At 38.4% G+C, this 21,018-nt stretch overlaps 1 protein-coding gene across 2 annotated transcripts in view; it reads right to left on the reverse strand.

Moving 5' to 3' along the window:
* The window catches only part of gnas (GNAS complex locus), a 293,391-nt gene that overhangs the window by 170,446 nt on the left and 101,927 nt on the right, over positions 1–21,018 (reverse strand). For both annotated transcript variants that reach the window (XM_048549880.2, XM_048549881.2), the window contains exons 3-4: positions 19,839–19,893; positions 18,930–19,049 (exon numbers count right to left, since the gene is read on the reverse strand). In XM_048549880.2, coding sequence (XP_048405837.1) covers positions 18,930–19,049; positions 19,839–19,893 — 175 coding nt within the window. The remainder of the gene's footprint in view (positions 1–18,929; positions 19,050–19,838; positions 19,894–21,018) is intronic.

The raw sequence follows: 21,018 nt of genomic DNA on the forward strand, positions 1-21,018 counted from the left end.
GTAAATCAGACTGTGATATACATTAAAGAGCAATTAAGTATCAAGTTTGGCCATAAAAAATGAATTACAGCATCTGAGATTGACTTCAACCTGTCATGTCTTTGGAACATGATTAAGATATCAATAGCTCAAAAGTCTTTGTGGGAAGCAAAATATGACAACATGTAAGTTTTTTGAACTCATATCCCAGATTGATATTTATGGCTTTTCATTTTAAAAAATTGCACTTCATACACCCAGCGTTTTAAAGTAAGACATTATCAATCCTTTCCACTTAGATTTCACAAACAGTTTAAATTACTCAAGCTTCAAATGTCAAGCTAGTTAAATCTTTTAAAGTAACTAGTTTAAGATTATATAACAAAAAAGTTGCCAAATTGAATGGCAATCTGCCAAAAAAAGACCATATGCTATCAGTTTTAACAGCCATCAGGTTTCTGGAGTAATCTGTAATAGCGTTGCAATGTGAAAAAGGCTCCTCCTCCTGCTCGTTAAATACTAAATACCATTGCCACCAGTCCTGAAATAGACAATCAACTCATTCTCAGCCATCATTCTCTAAAACAAAAGACTAAGAATGACACAATCATATCTTAATCACAACCAATTAATTATTTACATATAACTGACTGCAAAAATAGACAGCCTATTTTCAGCCCAAGACCACCTTTTCCAATGTTGGACTGACTCAGTACGTTCCCACCTATTTCTATCGTGATAGTCATAAGAGGCTTTTGTAGTTTTTCTCTGTAGGCTTGAAATCATTTGAAAGCTATATTTGTGAAAGAACAAAAACAAGAAAAGACAGCATAGCTCCACACTAGGTTACACAGACTTGTGTTGGGCATTGCACAATGTTACATTAGGAGGTAATTTCTAGGGGAGAACAAACTTCCTCTCGTGCTATCCATGGTATAACACATAGTGCAATGTTCTGGTACTTGTAGCAGCCATATATAAAACAGTTCACGTTAATGATCGCAGAGTACTGAAAAAGACAAACATCACATGCAGACTTTTACAAGCAAGGTGTCTGATACTTAAAAAAAAGTCATTCCTTGATTGAATTTACCAAGTAACTTATCCGATCTTGATAAACAACAGCAGGCAGTTTAAACTGTCAAATTGCAACTAAAGCACAAAAACACGCTATGCAACCAGACAGTATTCAAAAATAAACTTTTTTTAAAATTTTCCTGACCTACAATTTTTCCAACTGCTTAAACTGATAGTCAACACTTCAGATTGCAACTGGATTCAATCCTGACATTGTACATTTTCACTCTATTTCAAATACACATAGCACATTTAAATTACATAAATACCATATTAAAAACAAAATCAACAAAAATTACTAAAATAAACGAGGGCATTAAAGGCCACCAAATCCTAATATAGCATTGTTACGTGTTGCACTGAACTTCCAGCTTTCAGGATACTTGACTACATGATAGAATGGCAAGATGGAGCCTATGATAAACCTGCGCAATGAAGTCAAACTAGAAGATCATATTCTGTTCCTACAAAAATACTTGTAAAAACAGATGCAAACATAGACGCAAGCAGTAGACAATTCAGCTCACGTCTGTCCTGTCGTTCCATATTATGCCTAATCATCTACCACACTGCCATTTTCCAACAGCATCCCATGTACCTTTATGTCATTAGTACCTAGAAATCAATTAATCTTTATCTTGAACATTCTCAATGACTAAGCTTCCATAACCCTCCTGGGTACAAAAGACAAAAATCACAGAATCATAAAAGGTCCTTCGACCTATTACATCTGTGCCACCAAAAATATATTACCGCCTACACTCATCCCACCTTCCTGTTCTAGGCCCATAGCCTTAAGTGTTATATTTCAAGGGCTCAATCAAATACTGAGGTTTTGTGTCTGAACTACATGCTTGTACAGTGCATTCTTGACTTCTACCACCCTCTGGCAGAAAACATTTTTCAGCAAATCCCTTACAAACCTCCTGCCTTTCACTTTAAAATTATGCACTACCTTCCACGTAAAGTATGTCTTCCTCAACTGAGTCCGAAAGGCCTGTCCCTGTTCTAAGATTGTGTTTCCTGATTCTAGATGCCCCCTCCCCAAGCCAGAGGAAACATCCTTAACCATCAACCTGATCAGTCCTGTGAAGATTTTGGGGAATCACTGTGATCACCTCTCATTCATTTTAACTAGACAATGTAAGCTCATTGTCCCCACCAACCCAGGAATTAGACAGATATACATCCATTGCAGTCCCTCAAGATATGTACATCCTTTGTTAAGCAATGGGACCAGACCACACATTTCTTTAGATGCTGTCTCATTATAGTTCTAGATGAATGAAGACAGATATCCATAACGTGAGAAACTTGAGAACAAGACATGACAACATGCCAATTGCCATTAAATGCTTGCTACAGCCAAATGCAAGCTTTCAAAGGTTCACATACATATACGTCTGTTGATCTCCCATTGAGCAACTAACCTGGCTGGGAATATGGAAATACAATCTGCATAATCTCACGTTTATCAACAGTTATTTCCCATCTCTAAGATGGGCTCTTGTGGTGCAGCGGTAGTATCCCTTCCCATGGCCAGGATGCCAAGGCTCAAGAGCCACCTGCTCCACATGTGTGTCATACCATCAATGAACAGGATGATAAGAACATATTTATCCTATCTGCTATGTTGTCGCTGAATCACTTATCCAGTAGAAATCTACTTAAAACCCACTACATCTTAGAATTCTCAATTTCATTTTTACACATACATCATATATATGCATTGCTGGTTAGCCCAGCATTTATTGTCCATTCTTAGCTGCCCTTGAGAAGGCGCTTACAATCCATCTTCTTGAACCATTACAGACTATCTGGTGCAAGTACACTAACACCACTAGGAAGGGACTTCCAGGATTTTAACCCAGCAATACTGAAGGAATGGCGATGTATTTCCAAGTCAGGATGGCGAGTGGCTTGGAGGGGAACTTGCAGGTGGTGTTTTACCTCTCTGGGATAGCAGGCTGAAAATCAAGCTCCAGCATTCCTCGGGGTGTCACAAAATTCAAAAATTTTAGAAGGTCTGTAGAATTCCCCAGTTTAGCTATCATTGATATCTAGGTTGACAGAAAGCACAGATCAGCTTTCTGTACTTAAGCAAAACTGCTCTTTATTTCAAGTCATTAGATCCTAACTGCAGGAAATTATTTTGAATAATATACAAGCTTATTAGACAGAAGACCCCTTACACAAAGGATAGAAATGCAAAGGAAAGAGGGTATTATGGAGGGAAAGAAGAGCAAAGCAGTTTAGTAGTCCCTATCCACAGGGTTTGTGAAGATAACTCTTAAGTTGATTAAAACTTTAGTATTTGATCCTCGTCCAGAGGCTCCCATGTTTGCAGGAAGCATAGGATGGCTGGTTCACACTTACAACAATCTCCAATTTATTCATTCAAGTCAAAGTTTATAGTAACCAAGGTGTGTGTCTGTGTGTCTGCCTGTCTGGGGGGAGCAGTTGGGGGTGGGGAAGCATGCAAGAGAGCGAGCACAAGAGAGAGGCAGACAGTTTCTGAGCCTGTAGAGATCAGGTGGTTTCTCCTCATCTTATTCACAGCCTCAAGCTAGTCAATCACCTGGAAACCAAATCATACAGTTGTTAGCACACAGAAGGTCTCCATGAATCAATAACTGGTCACTAGTCCATCGACCAATTTGGTGACTGTCACTAGATGAATTTCCATTTGTACACAGCCCTTGGTTCCAAGTCCTCTCCAAACCATCCACTACCACTTGAACCAGGTGTGTAAACAGTACTGACAATCAGTGTCAGGTTCCCTACTTTCAAAAGTTGGAGTAATCCTTCAATAATCCTTGGTTTTTAAAATAATTCTTTTTCTTTTGCAGCCCACAATCAAAAATGCAGAAATATAAAAATTACAGTCTTTACAGTGGTGGCATTCCCACACAGCAGTTGCCCTTGTCCTTCTAGGAAATAATGATTGTGGACTGGGTGCTGTCAAGCAGTCTTGGTGTGTTTCTACAGCGTACAGCCTCAAATAATGCTGATCTTGCCTAGCACATGCCCTGTATGCCTCTAAGTCTTTTGGATTCGTACATCCTTTGCTTACAACAATCTACATGTACTGCTCATGAACAAATCTTTTCACTGTATTTCAGTATATTTGACAACAAATAAATCAGATGGCACATACTACTACTAATGAATGCTGTGATGGAAAGAGGGAATGTTTTGTGGATGTGGTCCAAATGAGAGAGCTGCTTTATTCTGAATGGTGATAAGCTTCAAATTTTTGGATCTGAAATCACCCAAGCAAGTGAGGAGTATTCCATCATACTCCCAACTTGGGCCTTGCAGACTAAGTTGGTGCGAGTTACTCTCTGCAGGATTCCTTGCCCTCAAGTGCTCTTCTGCCACAGCATATACATGGTTGATTCAGTTCCATTTCTGGTCAGTGGTAGAAAGTGGAAAATTTAGCAGAGGTAATGCCAAATGACAATGGTTTGATTGTGTCTTATTGGAAATAGTCATTGCCTAGGATTGTACTACACAAATATTAATGGTTATTTGTTAGTGCAAACTTGGATACTGTTCAGGTCAAGCTGCATCCAAACCTGAAAGAAACGAGAGAGGGCAAAGATCTGAAAGATGGTCAGTTGGTAAAGGTGCTACGTACAAGCAAAAGTCTCTGCAATTATGGTGCAGAAACCTCCAAACTGAGCTGTTAAAGATCCAGTTTGATAAGTGGCCACAAAGAAATTGGCTTAAAAAGCATCATATAGCTTTACTATCAAATATAAAGCTTATATGGACATTTTAAAACATTTCTAATGGACATTTTTAAAACAAGAACTATTGCAGGTGGAATATGATTGCACACCACTGTCCCAGAAGGTAGAAACATTACCAGTGAGCCACAATTCCATTTTGAAAAGATTTACTTTCTCAGAAATAAAGCCCATCATTAATAAGCTCTTTATTAGAAGATTTATACCATCTGACGCAGTCTACAAAGAATATACTAAGCAGTGTCCCGATCTCTGGGCCAGAATGTCCAGGCTCAAGTTCCATACGTGAGACGTGTCTGGATAGGTTGTTTTTTTTTAAAAGTCTATGCAATGCAAGCTAATGCAATCAGGGAAAATGAGAATTAACTAAATGACTGAAGTAAAAGTATAAAACAATGCATTTGGGAGGGTTAACGAGGTAATAGTACAACACCGTACTGTTCTGCCATTCAAAAGATCAGCAGGACAAGGTGTGCATGCACAATGTTCTGGAAGGCAGCAGGACAAGTAGACAAGGTGGTTAAGGTTAACATACGGAATACTTGCCTTTATTCATCAAGGCAGTGAATGTAAGAGCAAGGACGTAATGATGGAGCTATGTAAAATGTCAGTCCTCTAGTTGTTATCTAACTGTTTGCCGTTCCAGTCAATCCATGAGGAGAATGTGTATGCACTAAACAGGGTGCAAAATGGATTCACCAGGACTCTGCCCAAGCTGGAGTGATTCAACTGTAAAGCGAGAAAAGATAGGCTGGGGTTATTTTCTTTATGGCAGAGAGTTTAGGGTTAATCCGTAAGGTATACAAAGTTTGGGGGGCATGGACAGGGTATATAGGAAGAAAAAAATTGCCCCCTAACTACTGACCCCTACACCAACGGAAAAAGGGGGTTTAGGCTGATTGAGGAAAAATCTTCTCACCCAGAAAGTTGTGGTATTTGGAACGCACTGCCCAAAAGTGAAGGGAGAAGGGAGGAACTTTGAAGACATTTACAAAATATTAGAAAAACAATTACAACATTATTGCATGCAAGGCTACGGACCAAGTGGTAGAAAACAGGATTGGAATAATGCATGTTTGATGATTGACTCAAAATGATGGGCCAAAAGGCCTCTTTTCATGCTGCAAAGCGGCACGACAGTAAATTGCCACGGTGACAATTCCAGTTAATGAAGAACAGTTGCTACTGTTTTAGTTATCAGAACAGAAAATGGGATGGCAGGCAGGTGGGTGGAATAGAACAAAGCATTCACTTCAATGCTTGTTCAGTTTTCTCTCAAAGCATAATTTTATTGCATGGCAAATAAAGCATTCAAAATAAAAGATGACATATGACAAGCTTCTCTACTAATAATTTCAATGAATTTGAAAGGAATGAGTTTCTAAAGCATTCAGAGGCAATGGATCCCTATTTCAGTGTCTTCTGGCTTTCTGTAGCACAGAAACCCTTTTCATTCTCAACAGCGTGTTCAAATTTACAAGATACTCCTTCGCCAGCCTTGAAATGTTTGGTTCAGCTAATTACAAAACTGGATCTAAAAATGTGTAAACTTCACACAAAAAAACTAACTTGAATGATCAGGTACAGGCGTAGCAAAAAAAAAGTTAAAATCTTATCAACCCCTGTAGTGTGTTACTACTTTTAGATCCCATTTGCAACACTTTTCCAAAAAGCAAAAGAAAATTGCTCTGAACAGATAAGAAGCTAAGATGCATACAGTATACAACCTTCTCTTCAGAAAGCTACCATTCAATTTCATCAGGTTCTGTCAAAGCCAGAATAATTTCACTACAGGTGAAACTGCTGCCTCTTGAACAACTGAGCGATTACACATAATTAAGTATGGCCATTGTATATGCACTGACAGGACAGCCTGTGGGTAGACAATGCTCGAAATGGGCTGATTGGATCATAGCTTTTGGTACAGTGACGTCACCTTCAATGTAACACTAACAATAGGCTTCAGGAGAACTGGTGAAAGCTTGGGCCCCAGCTGAAGTGAGACAAACTCTGAATGAAGAGTGTCTGCCCTCTACAGCCATCACCAGACCATCTTCAACCGCCACAATACTTGGATGTCAGATGTGCTGTTTTTCCTGTTTAACCCCCACCTACCTCAGAATCCTGGTATTCACCCTCATTGCAGTTATTCACATTAGAGATATTCTGAAATGCAATGTTTTACTGTACTTCAATGACACAGGTCGTGACAAGATTGCACGTGTGTTCTGTGTGTCATCTGGTAATGATGTTCATAATTAACACAGTGGTGGCCACTGAACATTATAAAGCATACCAAAAGTCCTCAATGTTCAAACCAACCAAAACAACAAACACATAGGAAAAAAGGTCCTGATGATACAAGACTGCAAAAAATCTTTCAATCACTTCTGGTGGTCCACACCTTTATTTCCCTCTTCTTGCACTTTCCAAAAATGGTTAACAACAACAACGTGCAGCACAGCAGAGTTTAAGCAAGTGGGCCACCATGCAATGTGACTGACTCTTAACTACCCTTTGGGCAGTTAGGGATGGGCAATAAATGCTGGCCTAGCCAGCGACACCCTCATTCCCCTGAAAGAATAAAAAAAGCAGGAATGCAAAAAACCCTTTAAAATCCATGTGAAGTGTTAACCTTGATACAGCAAATATTTAACTACAATGTACCCACTCCTCAATCATCAAAGGTTCCATCACATGCTTGGTGGAAACAGAAGAATGAAAATTCCAACATTCAACAATTGTATCCTATAATACATTCCATTTCTACTTTGAGTGTATGAAACAGAGTAAAGTATTTACATTGTTAAAAGAAAACCTTGGCATTCTTTAACAACGCACTGATATCTGGCTACATAGTGTTTCAAACAACATTAAGTCTTAATTGTCAAAGATTTTTTAAAAATTCATTTCTGGGATGTGTCACTGACAAAACCAGTTTTTGTTGCCTATCCCGAATTGTCCTTGAGTTCGTGATGGAGAACCACATGAACTGTTGCAGTTTGAACGGCACAGATACATCCATGATAAGAAAAGGCAAGATGCTGCAGACGCTGGAAATCAAAAAAGAATAGTGGAGAAACAGTTCTGACAGCAACTGCGAAGAGAAAAACATAGCTCAGCTAAACAACAGGAATTGCCAGCAAAACCCAATGGGTCAGGCAGCATCTGTGGAGAAAAAGCAGAGGCAATGTTAACTGTGCTCTCTACAGAGCTACCGCAGACCTGCTAAGATTTCCAAGCAATTGCTTTTCTTGACTTCCAGCATCCGCAGTTGTTTTTTTTTTGGTTTAGAGTTAACGCTAAGTTCAGTCCAACTGTTCTTCAGACATACCCAAACCCGGAATTTTTTTTAAAATGGGGATAACAAGACGTACAAGCAGGCCAAGCTGTGAATTTTTCTGAACGAGGGTCTAGGTCAACCTTCCTGCTTCTCTGATGTTCATCTCCAGCATCTGCAATTCCTACTATCTCAAACATTTTTTTTAAAAAAAACACCAGGTTTGGTGCAGCAATAGCGATATATTTCCAAGTAAAGAGTGCACAGGAGAGCATGAGCATATGTGCGGCACCCATGCATTTGTTGCCCTTGTTCTTCTTAGAAAGAATTCAGATGCTAGAAGATGCTATAGAAGAAGCCTGGGCAAATTGCTGCTACGTATCATGTAAACAGTGGCAGCACTGTGTACTATGTATTGGTGGCAGACGAAGCAAACAATTAAAGTGGTCAATTTAGTGCTGATAATGAAATCTTCTTGGTCCTATAAAGCAACAACTGAAGTTGGAGGTACCACTCAACCTGGAAAGTCAATCATGCTTCTGACATTGGAAATTATGAACAGCAGGAAGTCAGGAGGGGAGACTAACTTGAGATTTCCTAGCTGATCTATTTTTTGGTTTTATCCTTTCATGGTTTGCAGGCATTGTTGGTAAAGCCGATATTTGATGGTCATTTTTAAAATGATCCTTAGAAAACAGTTCATCACCATCACCTTATATCCAGTGCAGGTACATCATAGTACTTGTGGGAAGAGGTCTCCAGGATGATGACCAATGGCACTGTAGTTCCAAGTCAGGAAATTGCCAAGTTTTCATATCAATTTAATATATTCATTCATGCAATGTGGGCTTCTGACTAGACCAGCATTTGCCACTGCTGAGATGGTGGTAATGATCAACCTTCTTGAAACACTGCAGATGGGTTCACTTGCAATTGGTGTTGGAAAGGGGATTCCAGGATTTTCACCAAGAAAAAGCAGGAAGGAACACAAGTCGTCAAGATGATACGCAGCTTGTAAGGGAACTTGCAGGCAGTGTTCTCATGCATAATCTGCCCTGGTGACAATGGTGCTGACAAAAAAGGACACTAAGTCACTGCAGTGCATCTTGTAGATAACATACACTGGCACCACTGTGCATTGGTGGCAAAGGAAGTAAACATTGAAGGTGATGGATGAGGTGCCTATCAATTGGACTGCTGTGATCTGAACTGTTTTTTATTACTTATTTAAAAGGTGTGGAGATCACTGGCTAGGCCAGAGCTTATTTCCATCCTGACTACCCAGAGGGCAAGGCTGAATCAACTATATTGCTGTGGGTCTGAAGTCAAAAGATAGGCCAGACCAAGACATTAATGAGCTAAATGGCTTTTTAAACAAGCAGTTACATGGCCATCCTGAGGCCAGCTCTTTATTCCAGATTTTATTGAAGTCAAATGTCACCATCTGCCAAGGTGGAAATTGAACCCACATCCCCGCAACACTGACACAGGGTTTTGAATTACTCATCTAGTAACATTGTCACTACGCCTCCCCATATGTTGAACTTCCTGAATGCTGCTGGAGCTGCGCCGACCCAGGCAAGGGGAGAGCATCCTATCAGCAAACGGCTTGTAGACTGTGAACAGGCACTGGGTAGACAGGAAGCAAGTTGGTTGCCATAGAATTTCCAGTCCCAACTTGTTCTTGTAGCCACAGTATTTATATGGCTAGTCAATGGCAACCCCCAAGGTAATGAGAGTGGGGGGGATTCAATGATACTAAAGGGGTCATGGACAGATTGCATGTTTGAGCTGGTCATTGCCTGACACTTACAATGTGTTAATATTACTTGCCGCTTCAGCCTAAGCTTGGATGCTGTTGAAATCTTACTGCACTTGAACACTGCTGGTTGTTTCAGTAACTGAGAAGTCAAGTGCCAACAAGCAAATTTCAGTAACAATTACATACCTCCACTTTTGGTGGAGGCAAAGTAATTAATAAAGGAGCTGAAAGTGGTGGGGTAAAATACATTACACTGCTGTTGAAGGGGATCTTGTGGTGCAGTGACTAGTAGCCCTACATTTGAGCTAACAGTCCTGTGTTCAAATCCCACCAAGCTGTAGGAACATTTAAAAACCATCTCTGAGCAGGTTTGATTAGAAATTATCTATCCTACTGTTGATTTCTTGTGGCACAGTAATTACACCTCTACCTTTGAGCCAAAGTTCAAGTTCCAATTGCTTCAGAGGTGTATCATTATTGATGAGAAACCATTTCTTTACAGGAGTGCTGGAAGCCCAGGCTCAAATCTCTCCTAGAGCAGAGGTATGACCTATCATAATAGACCGATTAGATAATATGCTTTGATGTCCGACTCGTCCATCTAAGTTTCTAGTTAATGAAAACTGCCAGGATACTGATGATTGGGGGTTCAGTGATGATAAAGTTGTTGAACATCATGACAGTTAGGTTCTCTTGTTGGAGACGGTCATTATATAGCACTTGCTAATTATCAGATGAAATCTGAATGCTGTCCAAGTCTTAAATGACGAAGTAGTCCATATCGATGAACAGCATCTGAAGAATCAAATATGGTGTTTAACACTGCATACCAGTGAATATTTCCACTTCTGACCTTATGATGGAGAGAACGTCCTTAACAAAGCTGATTATGTCTAAGACACTACCCTGAGAAACTCCAGCAGTGATATCCTAGGTAGAGATGAATGATATCAAACAAACACTCAACTGTCCCCTCTCTAGTTTTAATGACTTTTCATTTTACTATTTCTACTGACTTTAAATTTTCCTGAGGCACCTCGATGCCACACTCTGTCAAATGCTGCCTTGAAGGCAAAGACAGTCTATCAATTTGCCTCAAAAGTTCAGCTTTTTGGTCCACTTTTGGATTAAAGTCGTCACTAGTTCTGGAACCAAGTTAGTATCAGGAACAAGCTTTTACTGAATATGTGGAATTAGTTAGGAACGTCAATGACATGTTTCATTCATTTCCTGATGAGGCAGCGACTAGCCAGAATGCACTGGTCTTGTTATCCTGTGGACCGGATATACCCAGACTACCAAAATTCCCAAATAAATACCAGTGTTTTTAATTACACTGGAACAGCTTGCTAACAGAACATGGCTAGTGCTGGAATACAAATCTTCAGTACAACAGATGGAATCTCATCAGGGCAAACGGTCTTTACTCTTTATGCTATTTCTTGATGACACACAGGATGAATGAAATTAGTTGAAGATTGGAGGTTCACACATCACAGTGCCAAAGGGGCCAAGATGAATCATCCACTCAACACTTCTGGCTGACGATCATTGCAAACATTCAGTCTGGTCTTTATCGGCTGACAAACACCATTTAGGATGAGAAATTTTGTTTTTATTTGCATTCACTAACTTCCTCCAGTTGTTATTCCACACTGCCACTGGTCCTCAGTTTCTCTACTCTCTTCAGGAGCAGTATAAGCTGCAAACATTTTGACAATCATCAGCTGCATTGCCTGCTTAGTTTCACCTTCTAACAAACCGGTTTAACCTCAAAATGTCCTCGCCAAGAGACTGGCAAAGTCAAAGTCAATCTCCAAATTCTTGCTATGTCACCATAATTAAAATGGAGATTTAAATTCAAATCCTCAACTTGAGAATTCATCATCAAGCCTTCCTAACAAAATATTCAGGAGTACCTGACAATCATTTCAGGAACCTGTCACTCCTTTTTGCTACATATTCTTCTACAATATATAGACACTGCAATGTGAAAAACAACAAAAAAAAGAACAAGTAGAACTTACAAAATTCACCAATATCAATGAAGATACTAAGTAAATTGGCAATAAAATTTTAAATATATAATAGCTCACATTATATTAGACTTTATTGTTAGTACTTCCACTGTTTAAGAAAACGAATGCAATGTATCCAAGTGACTGTTCTGTAGCCATTTCAACAACTTTCGATATATTTAACTTCAAGAACTGGATAGCCACTCTGACTTAGTGATTTCTTAGGGAGATTCCACAGGGATCACCGACAATGTCATATAATAAACAATACTAACAAGAACAAATATAACCATTTAATACTTAAAGATGAGTGCTAAAAGTGATGTCTGAACATACTTCACAAACACGTCAGTACATATAACAATACACTATACAATGCTGAAATGAAAATCTTAACATTTGTGTATCCTTCCTACTCCAAACAAAAACCAAGTCAACCTCACCTTCCCAAATATTTAGGCAAATCTTTTGATCACAATTTTTTTTCGTCAATTGTTTCCAAAGAGAGAACCATTCTGAACTCGAAACAAAATGTACTCAAAGAAGGTTTAACTGGTTGATTACTAGAATAATTATTACGCAGTACAGTTGGTTACTGTGAGTTTTAAAGGAAATCTCATTTTCTCCCTTCGGTTCTACAAAGTTTGCCTTGAAGACAAATCGGACAAACATACATTTAAACTGGCAGTTAAACTGTTTGCATTAACTGAAGTAAAAACAATATTTAGTAACTCTCACTATAAAGTGCAAATGGACAATTTTGGTGGATTCAATTTGGTGATCATTTGAATTGAGTTACATTGTGCCAAAGTAACATTTTGTATAGACTTTGCACGAACACAATCGTCAGACAAAATGCATATCTACTTTTGCTAGAGTATGCTGGCTGACCAGTTCCAGTGACACAGTCATTGCATTAAAATCTGTACAAACACTATTTAAATGTTTGTCTAAATAGAGAGGGGAAATAATGCTATCTTGCAAAATAAATCTCAAATTAATCAGCATCTTATCAGTATTTTCACATTTTACATTTAAAGGGTGTTTAATTAAATTACAGCCTTAAAACATGTCCCATTAACATGTCTGAGCTACCTAAAATTGCACTTCAATTCAAAAAATGGACCACATTTTTTTGAAAAAATGGTTTCATTTCTGTGTGTAGCTTACACAAACCACTTCTTGTGCCTACAAGCCAATCCTCTTTAAAGTTTCTGTAGTCATCTCAATCATTTAAATTTAACTTTTAATCATCTGAGTATGCAGTAAATCATAAAATGTTCAATCTTTTATCTGATCTAATAAAGTTGCGACAACCTGTTAGCCACCTACCCATTTCGGTAGTTTACAAAACATTTGTAAGCTGCGTGCAGAATCTTAAAATTTAAGTACATTTGGAATCAAATCAGCCAACTCTTGATTTAATGCATTTAGAGCAATACCTTGAATTGGGAAGTTCTGAAAATACTGTTAAATGCAAAATTGGATATTACCCAGCAATAAATTTGCAGTGACATTAATTCTCACAACAAGATGATTTATAGACCAAAAAACAAGTAATCCAGCTCAAAATTATACATAGGGAATAGAATCCACTTAAAAAATATCTGCACTACTACAATGTTGTTTGAACTTCATTGCTTGGGACAAAAATCAATAGATAAAAACAATACTAACAGAATCTGATGAGTTGCTACATGATTCATGGGCAAGAAAAAATAGAGCAAACAAATAATAATATTCAAAAAGATCCAAGAGATATTTGAGAAGTTGTAGGAACTGCCGATGCTGCAGAATCTGAGATAACAAGGTGTAGAGCTGGATGAACACAGCAGGCCAAACAGCATCAGAGGCGCAGGAAGGCTGACGTTTCTGGCCCAGACGCTTCTTCAGAAAATTGGAAAAGGCAGCTATAGGCCTCAAACATCAGCCTTCATGCTCCACTTGGCCTGCTGTGCTCATCCAGCTCCACACCTTGTTATCTGAAGAGATATTTGAACCTGGTTATAAATAAAACAAAGGAATACCTTAAAGCAAAAAAGGAACCTTAAAATAAATTGTATTTTGAACAGGACAGATTTGCATTGCAAGACTTGGTTTGGCTACAGTTACAAATCAAAAAGACTGAACTAGAAACAATACAGGTTCCAGTAGACTTATGAGCATTTAAAAGGAAAAAAATTAAAAAGGAAAATACATTAACTTGTAATATACTACATTTCTGGTCTCCATAACTATTAGTAACTGATATTTACTTCTGGGTGGGGGGCAATCACAAATGAGGATGTTAACATTGAAAAAAGTCAAACATCTTTCACCTTGGGTATCAGGTGTAATCAAGCACCACCACACCATTCAACGATATTCAAAAACTCCTAACGTAACAAGGAAATTAAGATTAGGAAAAATTCAAATGATTGGAAAATATTAAAACTGATGAATGAAACATGCATGTTGGTTACTCTCATTTGTCCTAAATTTTTATTACATTCTGCACTGTTATAACAAATCGCCACTATGTCACAGATCAAAGTACGTGCACAACCCTCTATGAAGCTGCCCTTTCACCAAGGTCTTGTTCATATCCTAGTGGCCACGAGGTTGGGCCGTATGATACGTGCTCGAGCCTAACAGTCAAGGTATTGAAATCTTACTTTTACTGAACTATTTTGGTTTAATTTTAACTATATGTTTTTGAAAAAGTTAAGTACCGCCATTCTCCACTCGAAGACGGTGCTAATTTCAAAGAACAAAGAACAAAGAAAATTACAGCACAGGAACAGGCCCTTTGGCCTTCCAAGCCTGCACAGATGAAGATCCTCTGTCTAATCTGCCATCTATTTTCTAAGGGTCTGTGTCCATTTGCTCCCTGCCCAAATATATCTTAAAAGACGCTAACGTGTCTGCGTCTACCACCGCTGCTGGCAACGCGTTCCAGGCACCCACCACCCTCTGTGTAAACTTTCTACGCATATCTCGCCTAAACTTTCCTCCTCTCACTTTGAACTCATGAACCCTAATAATTGAGTCCCCTACTGTGGGAAAAAGCTTTGCTATTCACCCTGTCCACACCCCTCTTGATTTTGTTGACCTCAATCAGGTCCCCCCCTCAATCTCCGTCTTTCTAATGAAAATAATCCTAATTTCGGCCTGGTAATTCTGGGGTAGCCTTCTTCGTTCAACCAAAACAGGCAAGGCTCAACACTCATTCCTAATGGAGATGCAGGTTCAAGTGCAATCCGTTTCAGGAGTAGAACATACTAACATTTTTGAAGATGTTGATTAGAAAATATTACCAGGTAGATAATTTATCATTTCTAATTTCTCTTGCAGTACTGACGTGCTAAATTATAGGTACTATGAGATGCACCCAAAGAATCATGTAAAATACATTTTGGCAATTTTATTCCAAGATCTCTGGAGAGAAGGAGGAAGACAGGTGACCTGATCGAGGTGTACAAAAGGTAATGAGAGACATGGATAGTCAGAGACTTTTCCCCAGGGCAGGATTGACTGCCACGAGGGGTCATAGTTTTAAGGTGTTAGGAGGAAGGTATAGGGGAGACGTCAGAGGGAGGTTCTTCACCCAGAGAGTTGTAAGTGCATGGAATAGTTTACCAGTGGTAGTCGTGGAAGCAGAGTCATTAGTGACATTTAAGCGACTGCTGGACATGCACATGGACAGCAGTGAATTGAGGGGAATGTAGGTTAGGTTATTTTATTTTTGGATTAGGATTATTCCACGGCACAACATCGTGGGCCAAAGGGCCTGTACTGTATTGTACTTTTCTATGTTCTATCTTTAACTGCTAGAGAAAACAATTTTTTTCTGCACCTATGAGTCCCTATCCAGAGACCAAAAAGTAAGAGCTGGTGTCCCTACCAACTGAGACTGCAAATACAAGAATTCAACATTGTCTTGCTGGCCAGAAAACTGCATACACAAGTTACTGAGCAAAACGTTCGGGTAAAGAATTTCTCAATTTTGCACAACTTCACAATGACACCAAATTAAAGGCAATTACAATGAAAATATCAAATGCATACCCCAGCATAGTCAATGGTCTGCACAATATTCTACACAATATACAAAGCCATTTACTTTCCATTCCAAAACGACAACTGTCGTTTGGCATTTCAACTCAAAATATTCAACATTTTTAAAACATTTAACAGCTGCTTTCCACATTGCTAAATAACCACAATACAGCATAGGAAAATTCATCTCCCATTTTACAACATAAAAATCATCCTAATCATTCAATGCAAGTCACTGAGGAATCCGTTATCAGAGTACAAAATTAAAACTGGCTCAAATAGAGCAAGGAGACAAATTCTCTTGCACACAATTTAATCCATATGCTTTTGAAAAAGCATTGTCAAAACTCTACAATGCGGAAAAGCGATGGCTGTTTTACAACAAATAGCAACAACATGGACTATACTGTGCCATTCTTATTAGCTTATTAGGGGGAAAAAAAGCATTACGACATGTTGATTTTGCACTTACAAATATCCCCAAAAACAAAAATTATTGGAAGATGGAGGAGTGTAAATTTTACCAAAAGTTAGATTTGATAAAGGCCACTCCTGACTGATAGACACTTCTTCCCCAGAACAATAAAAAAATTACCTCCAGTCATGCATTAAAAAGCACGTTTTAGCTTAACTGCCGTTCAATAAGTGAATATATAAAGTAACATATCTGATTTCCCCAAGAGCACTCTGGAAATTAACTCCAGAAATCCAGAATTTCATCAGCTTCCAATTCGTAAGGCGCCACATAAAAGATTATTTAAAAAGCTAGTGTTACTAGCGATATACTAGCATTGATAGCAGAATGCCTAAAAACAGAGACAGAATAAATGGGTCATTTTCAGTTTGGCAAATGAACCATTAGAAAACCCCAAGGATTAGTGCTGGAGCTTCAAATATTTACAATCTATAATAGTGACTTGGATAAAGGAACAGACTATAGTGCAGCCAAAATTGCAGAATGGTACAAGGATGGACAGGAAAACAAGTTGCAAGGGATATACAGAGATTCTGCAAAAGAATTCTAAGTGCAGGTTAAATGAGCAGACAAAAAATTTGTAGATGGAATACGTGAAGTTGTCTTTGGCAAGAACAAAAAAGCAGATTATTTAAGTGGAGCAAGGCTGCACAATACAGCAGTAAAAAGGAACCAGAGTGTCCTCATACATAAATTACTAAAAAGTTAGTTATAATGTATAAGCAATTAGGAAAACAAATGGAATATTGGTTTTTATTGTACTGGTATTTCTGCTATAATGCATGTTCCATTAAAGCGAATTGGCTATAAAGCGACTTATGAATTGTAGATGCTGTTGGGATAACACTAACTTTCTATTGTACAGTATAGCAATTTCCCTATGATGCGATTTTCTATTGTGCAAGGTCACACAAGAACACAACCATCACACTAAAGGAGAAAGGCCTGTAATGGGAATGAAGCATGGAAATAGGAAATTCCTACTACACTTGTGCAGGGCACTAGTAAAACAACACCTGGACTGCTGTTGGCCATTTTGATGTCCTTACTGAAGCAGGGATATGCTTGCATTGGAAACAGTTCAAAGAACATTCACTAGGCTGATCCCGGTGTTATTTTATGATAAAAACAATTTTAGCAAATTAGATTCGTAGTCAATTGAAAGAGAAGTACGTGAGGTGACCTTATTGAAATACAAGATTCAAAGGAGCCTTGTCAAACTAGACAGTGAGATACAATGTTTCCTAACATGGAGAAATCAAGAACTACAGGGGAACATTTGAAATTAGCAGGCCTTCCATTCAGGAAAGACTAGGAGGAATTTTTTCTCCTGGAGATAGCTCACCTATGGAATTCTCATCCTGAGAGCAATGGAAGCTGCATGATTCGACATATTCAGATTTATCAAAGGAGTCAAAGGTTTCGGAGTTCATGCAATAAAGTGGAGTTAATGGGGAACAATCAAACCAGCCATGAATGGAAAAAGCAGCTCAAAAGGCCAAAATGCTTATGCCTTTGCTTATTTGTATCCTCATGATCAGACAGAATACAACCATGTATTCTTGCAACAAAATCCACTGGCCCAATTCCAGGTTACATCCAGCGTATGATCCCATCGAAAAGCTCTGAGAAAGTTCTAGTTTCTACCTTTTTTAAGCTTATCATATTTCTAAAACAAATACAAATAAAGCTGACAAATACTAATTTTCAGAAAAGTACACAATTATAATAAAACACATTCCATTTTAAAGCAATTTCACATTGAAATGCCCCAAATCTAAATGACTAATGCAGGTACTAATCTCTGATAGATAAGCATTAATGAAAAAAAATGTCAGGCTGTAGACCAGCAAACACAATAGAACTGGCTGAGACAAAGATGAAAACATCATCCTGAGTGCACGAAGGCAAGTGTCAGATGTATCACAGAAAACTCACTTCACACTTCCCCATATATATCTGCTCAGGAATAGCGAAACCAGACAAACAGATTCTAATTTGGAGAAAAGGGCTTCAGTATTTCACCTCTAGTGGTGTCCTGAATAGGGTTTATGGGTTCCAATGCAATTGCAAATATTTGCACTAGTTTGGGTATTACACAAACAGCACAGCACTAAGTTTTCAATATTTTAATGTGGCATTCAGAAAACCTGTATGAAGGTTCTCCAGAAGTTTGCAAAATCAATGATGTTACAGGGCACTATATTGGTCAAAGAAATCTCATTAAACTGGTCTACATGCCAATATTTTAACAACCAGCACCATTAACAATCAATCATTCTCAATTTGCCATAAAACAATTTCCTCTTGCAGTTTAAAAACTCCAGTTGATCAACAGAAAATGCATTCTTTCAACAAGGCATATTTGCAAGCTCGGTGTATGAAGATTACCCACACCCAAATATAACAAGCTCTGTCCATAATAGCAAACTGAGATTCAACGTTACTTTACCAAAGCCCTAACATTCAAGTAGACTGAAGCTCAGGTAAATTGCAAGTAAAATTCTCATATTTATGCCATTTGCTGGAGACTTCATAAGCCACTTACCGGTGTAAATTCGAAGTTTTTCTGATTCGCTAAGTTTAGAATGTACTCCAATCGAAACTGATTCTCTGGATTGGCTAATGGGACTGGTGGTACAAGCGTATTCATTGCACCCACTATGGTCTATAATAAAATTAAGAACAATCATTCAGGGTCAATCGTTTAGATCACTGTCCCCTTCTCCAACCCCCAACCCATCTGGTTTACTCATTGGCCATCACATTCTAATCAATTTCTAGCCTCCACGATGCTGTTTATTATTCAAGAAATGATATAAGGCAATTTTGCACTAGCACAGTCAGCAGGCTATTCAACAACAGAAGTCACAATAAAGAGTCTGGGTTGATCCTGTTTGTGTTGATCACATTTTTCAACAGGGATAGGGATCACAAGCAGGAGAGCAATTTATGGCTCCCACAAATATCCGGATTCCTTAGGTCAGGGACATACCAATCTCTACCAACTCAAACCAATATTAGCTTACACTGATGATAAAACCTGGGACATGCCAGAGATCAGTTCTAAGAGTAACTGACTCAATTCTATAGCATGAGCTCCAAAGATTGTGAAACAGAGCACAATATCAACTTCAATGATGTGACTGATGCAAGGGTCACAAAATTTACAATTCTTGCTCTGCAACCTAATATTCAATCACTCAAGTTAGCTAAGCTACAATAAATATTACTGACAGAAGCAGAGGAGGCAGAATGTGAGTGACTCAAACCACTTCTTATTTGATCAGTTGTAATAGTGGAAACCACTACATCATGATGGGTTTTATCTATTCTGATAGATATGTACATCAAGTCTGAAGTCAGAACTATTAAAAACAATCAACCAGAATAATACTTTATTAGTAACAGTTGTACATACATAAGCAAGCTAGGTAAAGACAAAAGAAGGGCTTACCTCTATAGCTTCTTTAATATTATTTTTAATATCTTGAATTTTCCGTTTTTTCTCACTGTTGAAGAGAAGTATTGAATTATTCTTTTAAAATATTCACATATTACAGTAGCAGTTACAATTGGCAGCTCAAAGGTTTTACCCTTTCATAAATATAGTTCTGTCTTTTTGCAATTTTTTTTCTGATTAAGGGCAAAGTACACAGGTAGCACAGTGGCTCAATGGTTAGCACCGCTACCACTGTGCCAGGAACCCAGATTCAATTCCAGTTTCAGGTGACTGTGTGGAGTTTACACATTCTTCCAGTATCAGTGGGGTTTCATCGAGGTGCTGCAGTTTCTTCCCACAGTCCAAAGATGTGCACGTAAGGTGGAATGGCCATGCTAAATTATCCATACAACCAGATACTTGTAGGCTAGGTGGCTTTGCCATAGGAAATGCAGGATTACAGGGATAGAATGCTCTGGGTAATATGGACTCGACAGGCCGAATGGCCTGCTTCCACACAGTAGTGATTCTATCAACACGAACAGTCAATTTCCTAACCTCCAGAAAGAGGGGCAAGAGTTTACACTTCACATCTATACTAAAGTTGCACTACAGTTCCAGAGTTGGAAGTCTCACATTACTTCACAGTAACAAAAGAGTACTGTCAGCCACTGGTTGAACTGCGTAAAGCGTTATCCTAATGTGGTCTCCAATTTAATTTAATTAAATACCAAGGGAATCTATGCTGTATAAACACCTAAAATTGAACTACTGGGAATATCATAACATGCACATAACTCTCTCCTGAGCATAAAGTTCAAATTCTAGCTAGACAACTACTAATCTGAGACCAATAGTTACAGTCTAAATACAGAATTTAAAATAAAACCATAAGTTACAGATGAAAGCACATTTCTCACTGGTTAACCTGTTTGCTTTAGCAGAAAATGTTACTTTGTTAATCCCCTTGTCATGTTTCATTACAGAATCCCAGACTTCCAAAGGATTCCCACTTGGTGTTGACCAGCCAAAATAAAGCACAGATTTTTTCAATGGCGTGATTTCTATTAACAAACCAAAAGTGAGCAAAATTTTAAAAAGTATGATAACAGCAACTAAATTGTAATATGCCAATCTGCAGGACAAACAGTTGAACAAAATTAGTGCAAACCTTCAAACTAAACAATCTGTATTT

Source organism: Stegostoma tigrinum, chromosome 19 (genome assembly GCF_030684315.1).
Source record: "Stegostoma tigrinum isolate sSteTig4 chromosome 19, sSteTig4.hap1, whole genome shotgun sequence".
NCBI classification, from domain to species: domain Eukaryota; kingdom Metazoa; phylum Chordata; class Chondrichthyes; order Orectolobiformes; family Stegostomatidae; genus Stegostoma; species Stegostoma tigrinum.